The sequence below is a fragment of the Notamacropus eugenii genome, chromosome 2 (assembly GCF_028372415.1).
Source record: "Notamacropus eugenii isolate mMacEug1 chromosome 2, mMacEug1.pri_v2, whole genome shotgun sequence".
NCBI classification, from domain to species: domain Eukaryota; kingdom Metazoa; phylum Chordata; class Mammalia; order Diprotodontia; family Macropodidae; genus Notamacropus; species Notamacropus eugenii.
Genome location: NC_092873.1, coordinates 295,169,609 through 295,183,329, shown reverse-complemented (window position 1 = coordinate 295,183,329; position 13,721 = coordinate 295,169,609). Strand labels below are relative to the sequence as shown.

The following is a 13,721-nucleotide window of genomic DNA, read 5'->3' as shown; positions in this document are numbered from 1 at the left end:
ATGCCAGGAAAGAGGCATTGACATAAGGATTCTGACACCATTTATAGCATTTATAACACTCATGTGTTTTGTGTATGGAAGACACTTGATAAATGAAATGTACAGAATTTATTACAGAGAAGCTATTTTATCTCTAGTTCTGCATTTTGGAAAGATGGTTTCAGCAGCATTTCAATTTAAACATTATTCCTTTCCAACAAAATTTAAATTGCATGGAGTTTGTTAAATCTTGATTCTACACACACATTAAACCTAGATTTTATTATTCTAGTAGTCTTGATTTTTGTTTTTTTTACCTACATCTTGCAGTAGAATATAGTGGAATGGGCTGGATTTGAAATTGGACAACCCAAGGTGAAATCCTAACTTTGTCACTTCCTGTCAGTGTGACATTGAACAAGTCCCTTCACCTCTATGGGTTTCAGCTTCCTTATCTGTAAAATGGGGTTTGGACTAGATGGCAGGTCCCCTGTCACTCTATATTTAGAAGCCTATGCTCCTACCTTTAAAAAAAAGAACATAATTTCAGTGAAAGCTAAGATCTCATGTTTCTTGAAAATCAGCTACTTTTCAGGATAAAATTTAACACAGCATCAAAAAAAAAAATAGTGACACTAACATATTTAGGATTTATTTATTTTCCAAGACTTACAGTACAAAATACGCAAAGTGTAAAATGTTTTAATTTATTGGGAGAGGAATGAAAGGTGGAAAAAAACAAATTAGGACTTGGGACCCAAACAAACAATCTCAGGATGCCTAGACTTTGTGTTTGTCACAGACACTAACATTTTGCTACTAATTTCACAACTATAAAAGATTTCATTTGATAAAATTTATGATTGCAATTAAAGTTACATGTGCAGATAGTTGCTGGTTAGTGTTGATTCATTTGTGTACATGTTGAAAACAAAAACAGAACCCACTTAACTCCACACAGTCCGTGTTGGAATCAGAATCGCACAATCAGACTTTGTCATACCCAATGACCCAATGGAAGGTGCAGTGGTTGTAAAATTCATTACCAAGGAAATGCAGGATTGCAGCTGTCTTTGCACAAAGGCTTGTGGACCTTTGGTTAGTAATTGCTTTTGCTGGTGCTGGATTCTAAAGGCCATGGAGTGGTGGCTCCAGTCAGCTGTGGGCAAGCTGGCTCCTAGGTGGAGGTGACTATTGAGACACCAAGTACAATTGTACAACACTCAGTTGTTCTTAGCTATGGATGGAGGATCATCTGTTTCTTTTGCATGCTCCCTCCTCCCTATTCCAGAGTACCAAATGAAATTGTGCTTCTCTTGCCCATAAGGTACGCATCTACAAAAAGTTGAGCTGAAATCAAATTTTACTTCCAATGCACCAGTGGACATTTCTTTTTAGGCATTCCACAGTGAATCATTTTATAAATTGAATAAACTCTTCCTTGTTCCCCTTCCCCACCCTACCTACCAAACCTCCTTGGCAAAGAATGGTCTACCATCCTATGAGTTGCCATGGCGAATGACTTCATCACCCATGGCCAGCCTATTAGTGCCAAACTTTCTTTATTGAGCACAGCCCATGTGCTCTCCATTGGGACTCAAGGGTTGCTGAGAGATCTGGAGGAATGTCTCCAGGACCGTTGGGAGGACCCCCCAGGATCAGAATTATAAAGTCCCACAGAATGGGCAGACATGACTGGAGGGGGTGACCATATCCATGAGATCAAAGATCCATAGAAGTATTGGATTAGCATCTTAACATTTCAGGTTTTCACTGGAGGGGCCAGTATGGATGCATGTTCAATATTTCCTGACTAAAAACTGCTAAATTGAAATGAGGCCACCAAGTCTTTTTCGTTACTCGCGTGGTTACTGGCACATCTGTGATTCTGGGTGAGTCTTCACTCAACCAAAATGAGCCACCCATGGGGGAAATGCCCTGAGCCCCCATTACCAATTCCCTGAGTAACACACAGCCCCTCCACCCCCACCTTAGGATGGAAGCTTTGATAAGCCGAGTGTTATTTTTAACAGAGCCTGATCAACGGTAAAAATGCAGAAATAAACACATTAGTACACATTCCACACACAAGACCAAAGACAATTATACATTCATTTCCTTTTCTCACAGACATCGCTCCAGAAGGAGGAAAGGCCACCTGAAGGAAAAACACTGGAGGTTGCTCCCATTTCTCCTCCAGTACTCAAGAAAAAGCTTCTTGTTTTTCTAAGGATGACTTGTGGCAAAAGAATGGACTAAGGAATGAAACATAGCCAATTCCTTGAATTTCTTACAAGGGAACTTTAGTTCATCCACAGATTATTAATCATTATTAATTAATTCACTTACCAAGAAATTCTATAAGAGCCAAGTAGCTCATATTCTCCAAACTAGAAAGGGCATTTATAAACCTGGGAGTTCTTTAAAAGAATTTATCTGGTAGGCAAGTGAACACAAGTCTAAAAGATTGGGGTTTGGGATGGGATATGGTGGTAATAAGGAAGAAAAGTTAGCAACAGAAAAAAAAGTCTACACATCCCACAAATCCCATTTTAGGCAGTAGCTTTAAATTCCTCCATTTAAAAAAATAATAATAAAAAACAAATAGACACAAAAACAACAACAAACTACAGTATACCTTCCAAAAAATTGCAGAACTCACAGATTTGAGTTTGGCCTCTTTTTCTGGTCTAGCCAAACCAGTGACATGGCAATGGGAAGAACCAGGAAGGGGACAGAATAACTTCAAAGCACTTGGTCCACTGACAAAATGGGTAACAGAGAACTGATTCCATGAATTCTAAATCTTTCATTCCAATTTCCTCTTCTGTTCTCTAAAACATGAGTTAACAACCTCAAGCTACTCAGAGGAAATAAAAGATAACATGACTTAGTGGACATACTACCGGACTTGAAGCCAGGAAGACCTGAATTCACTTCAGACATGACTAGCTATATGGCCCTAGATAAGCCATGACCTTTCTATGTCCCAGTTTCTTTAAATATATGATGAAAAAGGGATGAAAATAGCTTGTAAGATCCCTTCCAGCCGTAGACACCCCTTCGCATTTACAGGAGATCTATGGGAGACGAATAAGGCAGAGATTGAGATATTCCTGTGTTTCCCTGGACACTCAGCCAGACCAGCTCAATTCCCCATATTTATTTCTCCACTTCCAGGACATGGGGGAGAGGAATAACCCAGAAGTGGCCTGGGGTGCAGAAAGGCACCACGCTGACACCAAAGACCCAAGACAGATGTTCTCCCCACCTAAGAGGAGGGAGTGAGGTGGACAGCATTGCTGTCAGGTGTGAGAGCAGCAGCCCCAAATTCATTGTGGGCAAAGATCATTTAGAAATTCTTTAAGGGGAAACTCAGGTTTGTAGCTCCCATCTTCAGGTCCCTGTGATCAAGTCAAACTTTTGACATTGGTCTCCAACAGTGAGGCAGGACTTTAATGTCAATGCTTCACTCTTTCCAAGATCTATAAGGTTTCAATTAGGTTCTCTCCTACCAGTTAACTATTGGAAGATTTTTTGTTTGCTTTTTGTTCTTGCACAATTATTTTTGCAAAATAATGACTTACCATTTTTGAATGAAAATACCAGCTACATGCATAGCACATCACATTTTAGTGGCAGCTAGGTGATACCATAGTGCACAGAGCCCTGGGCCTGGAGTTAGGAAGATCTGAGTTCTAACGCAGCCCCCAGACACTTACCAGCTGTGTGACCCTAGGCAAATCAATTAACCTCTCTGAGCCTCAGTTTCTTTATCTGTAAAATGGGGATAATAATAATACCTAACTCCCAGTATTGTTTTGAGGATCAAATGAGATACTTGTGAACAGCTTTGCAAATTTTCAAGTTCCATAAATGCTATTATTATCATTATCTACACCTAATTTTCCAAGTGCCTTAGGTCAAAGCTTATTACAATAAACTTATGGGCATTTTATCGGATAAATTTTTCAGTTGGTTATTGTTTCATCATGATTGTATTCATAAAGCACTTTGCCAATCTTAAAAGCACTAGACAAATATCAGCTGTCATCCCACTGGGATTTTGTTGTATGGCACACTAATAAAGACACTATTGGATCACTACAGAAGAACTAGATGGTGTCTCATGGGCCACTCAGTGCAACCCATGTAAAGAGGAAGAAATTGATGCCCAGAGAGGATGACCTGCCCAAGATCACACTGGGAATAAGTGGGACAGTCAGGATTCAAACACAGGCCCTTTTTCCACTGTCATTCCAACGTATCATACACATTGATTTGTTCATCATAATTTTGGGAGGGGGCAAGTAAAGAAATCCAAGTACAGCAACCACGGACAACAGCCTCACTCAGCAGTTTTCAGGGTTCTTAATGCGGGGATCTGTTATAAGTTACGAAGTGTAACACTTCCCTTGTACTTTAGGACAAGTCATCAAATTCATGTTTTATGAGAGTGTTGCTAGAAGACTCCAATGTAATGAATGCTATACAATAATAGTAACCTTTGTAATGGGATTTGGTCTGTTACGTTTAATATTAACTTCGTTAGGGTCAATATAGAAATGTTCTACTTGCAGCTAATTTTATTGGCTCTAAGTTTGTCCTCAGGAAGTGGATTCCTATTCTACCTTGTTATTACTGGGAGAAATTTTTGACTAGACTTCAAATACTGGAAAATGGAAATGGAGGAGTGGGAAGAAATAAGTAGCAGGTTAGAGAGGCATTATTTTGGAAACAAAATCATTGAATGGCTTGTAATATCTCTCAAAGTGTAGCTGGAAAACCACTGAGAGAGTATACAAATACACAAAGAGAGATACACATATGGATCCATGCATTCTTACCCACACACACATATTCTCACCTATATCCCACAGATATACAGAACTGTGCTATTTTTCACATATACACTAGAATCACAGAATGGAATATACACACATTAGCAGACACAGACATTCAAACACAAGCATACTTGTTCTATTATGGAGACCTATTTATTCTCCTGGGGCTACAATTAAGTACTGTGTGCTGGGGGAACCTTTTATCCAGCCCCAAATGGCCAAGCAATTCATTCTCTCCGTAGCTATAGGGCAGATGTGTATGATAATCAGTTTGTACACTAGGACAAAAATGCTATAGAGACACCCACATACGCTCAGGAGTCATGGGTAGACAGAAATTAGTACATTTCCCTTTTGTGAATGTATGGATGGATAGAGGCCTGATCATGTAATAGTAAATACCATTACAGCCCAAATCTCTGTATAACAAAAAAGAATCTCAAACACAAGCCAAAAGTCAGCAATACTTAATACCACAAACTTCTAGTCACACCAAAGAATGTGAGACATCTCCTTGCCATATATTATAAATGGATTTGGCTTATATACAGTTTGGAGAAAATGGGAAAGAATAGATTATTAGATCAGTAACAGGCGTTACTTACTTGAGTGATCAGCAAAGCTGATGATGAGGACAGAATAGAATCTGGAACTCAAAACTTTAAGAACAAACACCCAAATGTTAAAAAAAAATGCTTTAACACGTAATTGGGGAGAAATAAAATATTATATATTTAAAAATAAAAAGGGATTTTAAATTTAAAAAAAACTATGACAGAATGTTAGTTTTTAAATTGAGCTAAGAGGGACAGTGGAAAGAACTTATCTTAAGAAGACTCAGAATCTAATCTCAGCCCTACTACTGTCTACTAGCTGTCACCTTGGGTAAGTTCCTTCACCACCCTGGGTTTTTTTTTTTCATAGAATGTGGAAAATAGATTAGATGATCTTTATGCTTCCTTCCAGCTTTAAAAGTGAAGGATTCCATTTCTCTTGAGCTCAGTCCTTCAACTTTCTAAAAGTTATAGAAGGGCTCTTGTGCTCAGGGTAATACAAAGGAGGTTTAAAAACACAGTAGGGCTGAGAACACTCAAAAGATGGGCTAGTGCTTGTGACTTGCATACTAGAGACACATTTGATTTTGAGTAATCCCTTTAATAAATCACCAGGGAGGAAAAATCAGATGTACAGTCTTTATAAAGTCTGTGAGCAGTTTCTGCATTTCTACTTTGTAAACCTGAATGCTACAGTTAGTGGGTTTGGCAGAAAGGAAGCAAAAATGGCATTTAAAGGCAATCTGAAGCCTCTTTTAGCTGAACTGCAGATCCTTTACCTTCAATATGTGTGTGTGTGTCTGTGTGTATAATGTATGTATATGTGCAGATACACATATATGTATACACGCACATATATATGTATGTGTAGCCTTTTTTAAAATTTGTCACAGGATGTGACACAAGGTTACAATGAAAAAGCTCTAATAGCTGTACTGTTTCAGTAAGTCAGCTTTGGACTGCTTTCATTGCATTGATTTCCTAAATCCTATGAGATACAAATATAGTATCAAATACAGTGCAAAAGAGAAACTCAACCCAAGTTAGTCCTAAAACTCCAGGTTCCTTTTAAAAAAGTGATTCTTTAGAAAACCAAATGATTTCCTATGCATGGTCTGGGTTCAAGGGGAAAATGAATTTCTCAGTTTCAGTCTATCCCAATAGTGCTGGAAATGTACACATGATAGTCAGGGCTTCTGCAGAGAGTGAAAATGAACTCACCTGTCACTATCCTAAAGTTGGAGAAATTCAAAGGAGAAATTGCACTGAGTGGGCAGAAAGAAAGCCCAACTTAACTCCTTCCAGGTTAGCTACGAAAGGGCTGATCAGTAACACAAAGGAATTCTTTTTAAAGACCAGGGGTTTTGTCTTACCAGCATTCCCTTAAAAGGCATAAGATTCCCCAGCCCTTTAGAAGGATATGTGTTTACCATCCAGCAGCTGCCCATCTATTCTGTACTAAGTACTAGAATACACCTTTATGTACCAACATCCCATTCCCATATCACAATATATATTTCCTGAGAAGGTGACTGAGCATTTTAAGCAATTTCCAGTTTTGAGGGGACCTCGAGGGCAATAGCCCGAAGGGAAGCAGCACATGTTTGAGTGATACGTATTTCCTACAAGTGAGGGTGGGTAGGTATCCTAGGAGTTGAATAGCGGACTCTGACACTGAGCTAAGCCCCAAGGACTCTCCTCTTACCCATTTCACTGCAGAATTACAACACTGCCGACCCAAGACTGTAGTCTAATTTTCAGTAACTGGTGTCACATAAAACTCCAAAGACATTTTTTAAAGGATACACAAGGTACTAAACAATCATAAAAACATACAAAACAGTGTTCTTAAAAATCAATGCACACAGACACTGAAATCATCTTAGACAATGTAATGTAAGAGAGGACCCCAAAAACCTGGCTGTAAAACAATACTGAATGCTTTAAAATAAAATTGTAGAAGTCTGTGGTAGAAACACAGGAGATGGAGGCAAAAGATGCTCCTGCTCCAAGATGGCCTTGGCTGTTGAACAGCTTTGCATCCCCAGCAATGTCTTCACAGGGTCTGGCTTCTTTCAGCACCGTGGCTGGTGATCAGCTAAAGACAGCTCCTCCAGTCACATAGCTGGGAAAAGAGCCCCTTGAAAATAAGTTACATGGAAGCAACTAATTCTGATTCACCTGACCCCTCTCTAATAGTCTAACCCACCCCATCTCACCACAGAAATAGTTTAAACATCACAAGACGTGCCAAAATAGCTCCCCTTCTCCCTAGTAGTAATTAGGAGGTAAAAAGCCACACAGTGAAGATGGTCAGAAAATAAACAGGAATTGATGTAGTTAGCTGCCATTACAGTAGATATGGTTTGGTTTTCCTTAGCAAGGCAATCTTGAAGGAAGGCTCTCTCTCATGCTCGTTCTCTCCTCCCCCAAAAGCTGGATGACTCTCAGCCATACTTGCTCATCTCAAAACCTCAGCTTTATAATCTATGTCTCTGGCACACACTGGGTGCTTTATAATTACATGGTGAATTTGAATGGAATTCTGCTCTGTTGGTGACCTATCTCAGAAGAAGTAGGGATGCAGGACTAGAGGCAGGGAGATTTATTCGAGCATCTTCTAAGGAGCTATTACAAGTGTGTGCAAATCTACAATGGGTGGTATTGAAGAGGGGTCATGGAGGCCATACTCAAAGGCTGAGGCTTCACCCTACTTATTCCTCCCAGATCTAAGGAGAAGAGCCAGAAACAACAGCCATAGACCAAGGGGGTGCTCCCAGGCAAGATGGAAGCAGGGTTAAGTAAGACAAAGTAGTTATCTTTGGGGAGTGAGGAGTGGAGGTGAGGGAAGGCAGGGAAGGGATTTGAAACAATGCAAGATCCACAATCTGATAGTGCACTTATTCGCTGTGATTTCTTTGAAGGCTCTGAAGGCAGCAAAGATGAAAAAAGAAAGGCATTTTCTTTAATGGCCTATGGCCCACTATGGTGAAACTGTGCTGGACTTTTACATACAATACAGGCTGGGCAGACCAACTTCTTGTCTTTCTTGGGTCAGTCCAGGTCACCTTATTCCAAATGTGAACTCTAGGCCCTGTGCTGTTGAGTATACACCAGTAGTGTTCCTGGAAGAGAGGTGCTTCTTTAGGAACCTGTAGGTACACAAAGTGGACCCTGTGGGATAGAGTGTGGAGAGAACAGAGTGCAGGACAGGAGGAGGTGAGATTGAATGACACTGAGACAGAGGGCTAGCTGCTATAAGGCAAGGTTCCCATGAACACGCCGATTTGGTTTACAGCTATCTATAAGACTCTGGCAAAAAAAGTGAGAAGGCTTCTGTCGGAGGGTCAAGTACTAGAGCCATGCCTCTGGTCTCTCTTCAGGACAGATGTCCCCTACCTTCTTCCAAATAAAGTGCAGATGGTCAAAGAATACTGGTCTGTCATCTGCCAGTTTCAGTCAGCATCGGAGAAACCAAAACCAGAGAAAAATCCCACAATATAATATATATATATATATTTAAAAGCAACAAATATAAAACCTTTAAACTGATGTCTCAGATTGTAAGCGAAGGACAAATTTATGAGATTTGGGGTCTATGAACTCTTCTGAAAGCACGATGAATGGGATTTTCTTCACATTAATTACAAGGCTGAAGTCCAAGCACTTAAGTACAAAAACAACTCCATCCCTCAGTCCATTTGTGACAGATTCTTCACTAACGAGCGTCCATTGCTTAGAGAACCATCGATCCTTGTCATACTGCAGGGTAGGGCCGGCATTGAGGTAACGTTCGAGGAATGCCTGAGGAAAACAAAGGAAAAGCTCATCAGGAAAAGAGAAAATCTCATCTCTAGACTGTTGTCTGGTTTTGTCTTTTTCAACTGGGCTGCAATTTTTATCCCCAGGGACTTCCCCAATTAAATAAAACATTTCAATTAGAATGTTATCTCATTGTTTCCCTACCAGTTCATTGGAACATACGGAAGAGGGGGAAGGGCTGACCCAAAGCCATCAATCAAAGATTTCCTCAGTCCCCTTTAATTTTTTTTTTTAAGAAGGGCTTAGGTGATGAAATATCATGGTGGAAAGAGGATGAGGTACGTGAGTACATGCTTACACGTTTAAGCAGAAGCATATTTTGGTTTATGTGATAGAAGACGGTACTATGGGTAGTTGGCTTGATGGATAGAGAGATGATGGAGAAGGAGAAAACCCATAATAGGGAAGTTGACATCACACAGGATGAACTATCACAGAAGGTTTGGAATTTATACCAATAAGAAATGTGCCCTTACCAAGGAAATCATGGATCTGTATAAATATTTATCCTGCATATAGGTTCTTTCATATATATATATATGTGTATGTATGTATGTATGTATATGTGTGTATACTTACATATGCATATTTACATATATGTGTTTATATCTCCATATATCTATACATATACACATTTGTTCACATGCCGCTTCCCCCTTTAGATTATATGCTCCTTTGGGGCAGTAACTGTCTTTTGAGTCTTTTTGTATCCCCAGAATGCAGAGTATGGTGCCTGATACATAGTAGGTACTTAACAAAAGTTTACTGAGTGACTGACTGACCCACTAAGTTTATAGAAGCAACGCATACAAAGATAGCAGCAAGGTGGCAGAACAGATAGAGCGCTGAGCCTGGAGCCAGGAAGACCTAAGAAGTTTGAATCCTGCTTCACACACTCACCTACCTGCCTTAGTGTCCTCGTCTTTAAAATGAGGACACTAATGCCTCGCAGGGTTGTGAGGATTAAATGACTTAACATGCGTAAAATACTTTTCAAGCCTTAAACTGCTACAGAAATGACAGGGTTACTGTAAATGTTGGCTAAGAAAGGTTGGGAAGCACTATCCTGTGCCACAGATAGGTGGGTACCTCTTTAGCCATAAGAAAAGACAATATTTGAAAGAAAAACAAGAACAAGAAGAAAAGAAAACAAGAAGAAGAAAGGAGAAGAGGAAGAAGAACGAGAAGAAGAAGGAGAAGAGGAAGAAGAAGAAGAAGAAGAAGAAGAGAGGAGAAGAGGAAGAAGAAGAAGAAGAGAGGAGAAGAGGAAGAAGAAGAAGAGAGGAGAAGAGGAAGAAGAAGAAGAAGAAGAGAGGAGAAGAGGAAGAAGAAGAAGAAGAAGAAGAGAGGAGAAGAGGAAGAAGAAGAAGAAGAAGAAGAAGAGAGGAGAAGAGGAAGAAGAAGAAGAAGAAGAAGAGAGGAGAAGAGGAAGAAGAAGAAGAAGAAGAAGAGAGGAGAAGAGGAAGAAGAAGAAGAAGAAGAAGAGAGGAGAAGAGGAAGAAGAAGAAGAAGAAGAAGAGAGGAGAAGAGGAAGAAGAAGAAGAAGAAGAAGAGAGGAGAAGAGGAAGAAGAAGAAGAAGAAGAAGAAGAGAGGAGAAGAGGAAGAAGAAGAAGAAGAAGAAGAAGAGAGGAGAAGAGGAAGAAGAAGAAGAAGAGAGGAGAAGAGGAAGAAGAAGAAGAAGAAGAAGAGAGGAGAAGAGGAAGAAGAAGAAGAGAGGAGAAGAGGAAGAAGAAGAAGAAGAAGAAGACAGGAGAAGAGGAAGAAGAAGAAGAAGAAGAAGAGAGGAGAAGAGGAAGAAGAAGAAGAAGAAGAAGAGAGGAGAAGAGGAAGAAGAAGAAGAAGAAGAAGAAGAAGAAAGAAGAAGGCTCTAACCTAGCCCTTTTCATTAACATCACAACATAAGTGACTTTAGGATTAATTAGAGATGAAGGAGTCTCAGGTTCGCTGATCTGTCTCTAATCAAGGATGTTCCCAAATGCATATATCATTACCCTCCTTCCTGCAGTATTGTTGTCTCACTCTATTTCTGACTGACAGGAGACACTGTGGAGTAGAAAGCAGAACTGAAGGACATCAAGGCCACCAAAACATTTTGTGTCATTTTGTTTGGGCTCGACATACAGGACTGTTAATTACAGACTGCTTGCGCCAAGCCCTCACGTTCATTTCTTTAAATAGAGAGGTACTCTGGCATAGTAGGAGAAATTCAGGCTCTAGAACCTAAGGTCCTGGGTTCAAATCCTGTCTGAAATACTTACAATGTGACCTTAAGAAAGTCACAATCTCCAGGTTCCTCAGTTTTCTTGCCTATAAAATTAAGGGGTAAGACTAGATGTCCTCTAAGGTCCTTTATAGTTTTAAATGAATGATTCTGAGATCCCATGATTCCCGCTGACAAAAACATGCACATATTGAGATACACTCATTCCCAGTATGCCCTCCTCACCAACAACATAGGGCTATCCCAGCCAAACCAAGGTACTAACATTTCAGTATAGAGAATGAATGGACAGATGGACACAAAAGCGTCTGCAACATCTTACCATATTTTAAAATCAGACTTAAAAAGTATATTTGTTGTTGTTTTGATAATGTGTTATTTCTCCTTTCCCCTTTCTTCTTTCCTCCCTCCTTTCTTTCTTTTTGGAGATTGGGTCTTTTTATTTTGCTGAGGCTGAAAACATGTTAGTCACTCATAGATTAATCCCTCTGTGAATTGGCTGTGTTGGTTCATTCCTCCTTAAGCAGTCTGGTACCCAATTTCCCTCCCCTAGGGGCTTACCACATTTTTGTTGTTGTTTAGTCATTTTTCAATCATGTCTAACTCTTTGTGATCCCATTTGGGCTTTCTTGGCAAAGATATTGAAGTGGTTTGCCATTTCCTTCTCCAGCTCATTTTACAAATGAAGAAACTGAGGCAAACAGGGTTAAGTGACTTGCCCAAGGTCACAATGCTAGCTAGAGTGGAACTCAGGAAGATGAGTCTTCCTGAGTAGGTCTAGCACTCTATCTACTATGCCAACTAGTTGTCTTTCTCACCATATTAGTACCATGCTTATTACAGACGCTCAATCAGTTTTAGTCTTATTACATCTCAGAACTCCCAAGTTCAAGTGAGCCACCAGCCTCAGCATCTGCTAGTAGCAGAGTTTACAAGTGTGTATGTGTGTGTGATGACACCTAGTAACAATTTTTATTTTTTACTTCCTTGGTTTTTTAGAGCTTTATTTGATGTTCTAACTATCCCTACCATTTCAGAAAGATGACATTAATGCATTGTATCATTATTAACTGTATTCTATCTGCTCTCTGAATAGAATAAGGAGGCCCTTAATAAATATTAAACTGAATCAAAACTGAAGGTTGGAAACAAAAAGTAAGCCAACCCAGCTGTTTAGCGGCTGAGGGGTGGGAGCAAGAGGAGATCAAAGGGCTCAGTACCTTGGGGGTCATGTTGTTGGTGATGCAGAAGGCCAGATGCTGCAGGATGCTCTCCATGGTGTGATAATGCTGCTGCCGGGTGGTGCGCAGGTACTTCTGCAGGGCCCGTGCCATGGATGGGAAGATAGCTTGGGCTGCCTCTCTGGGGTCCATCACCTCTCCAGGGACCTTCTGCTGCTCTTCTGCCTGGAGACGGCGGATGTGAACGAAGGCCTCCTCCACCGCTACCACCAGCCTGCAGAGGCACAGGAATCAATTTGTAACTTAAACAAGAACATCTCTAATCCTAGAGGAGAACTGAGGTTATTTTCAGTCCCCACTCCTCCCTCCTTTATGCTTTATCCCCATCTCCTCCAACAGACACGAGTGTTAGCTTCTGATGGTCTCTTCAGCAAATAGCACAATGGCATAGTGAATAAACCACTGGGCCTAGAGTCAGGAAGGCCTGAGTTTACATCTGGTCTCAGACACTTACTAGCTGTGTGACCTTGGGCAAGTCACTTAACCTCTGTCTGCCTCAGTTTCCTCATCTGTGAAATGGGGATAATAATAGCACCTACCTCCCAGGGTATTGTAAAACACTTAGCACAGGGTCTAAAACATGGTCAGTTGTATGTAAGTGTTATTTATTATCATTATCATTACTGGCGGTCTCTTTGGCAAACAGCTAAGTGGCATAGTGAATAAAGGGTTGGATCTGGAGTCAGGAAAACCTGAGCTCAAATTCTACCTTCAACATTTACTAGTTGTGTGGACCTGAGTAAGTCACTTAACATCTGCCCGCCTCAGTTTCCTCATCTGTAAAATGCAAATAACTGCAACTTCTACCCAGCAGGGTTTTCACTAAGATCAAATGAGATAATATTTGCAAAGAGCTTTGAAGCCTTAAGGCACTATATCAATGCTAGTTACTATAATTCATTGTCATTATTATTAATTACTTACAGAAGAGAGCCTAAGAAATCTTCACAAAGACTGCCGAGCTGGTTGCCACAATAAGGGCATGGCTGAGGGTTTAGAGGAAGGAGCGACCTTTCAGTTCAACTCCTTCTACTACCAAAGGTCCACAGACACCAAATG

The 13,721-nt window shown here is 40.3% G+C and overlaps 1 protein-coding gene across 3 annotated transcripts in view; it reads right to left on the bottom strand.

Moving 5' to 3' along the window:
- Window positions 1-620: 620 nt before the first annotated feature.
- VANGL1 (VANGL planar cell polarity protein 1) overlaps window positions 621-13,721 on the bottom strand; it is a 78,860-nt gene continuing 65,759 nt past the window's right edge. For 2 of the 3 annotated variants that reach the window (XM_072644452.1, XM_072644451.1), the window contains 2 exons: window positions 12,642-12,876; window positions 621-9,181 (listed from right to left, as the gene is read on the bottom strand). In XM_072644452.1, the coding sequence (XP_072500553.1) occupies window positions 8,921-9,181; window positions 12,642-12,876 (496 nt within the window). In that variant the 3' untranslated portion in view covers window positions 621-8,920. The remainder of the gene's footprint in view (window positions 9,182-12,641; window positions 12,877-13,721) is intronic. The other variant, XM_072644450.1, reaches the window with a different exon arrangement.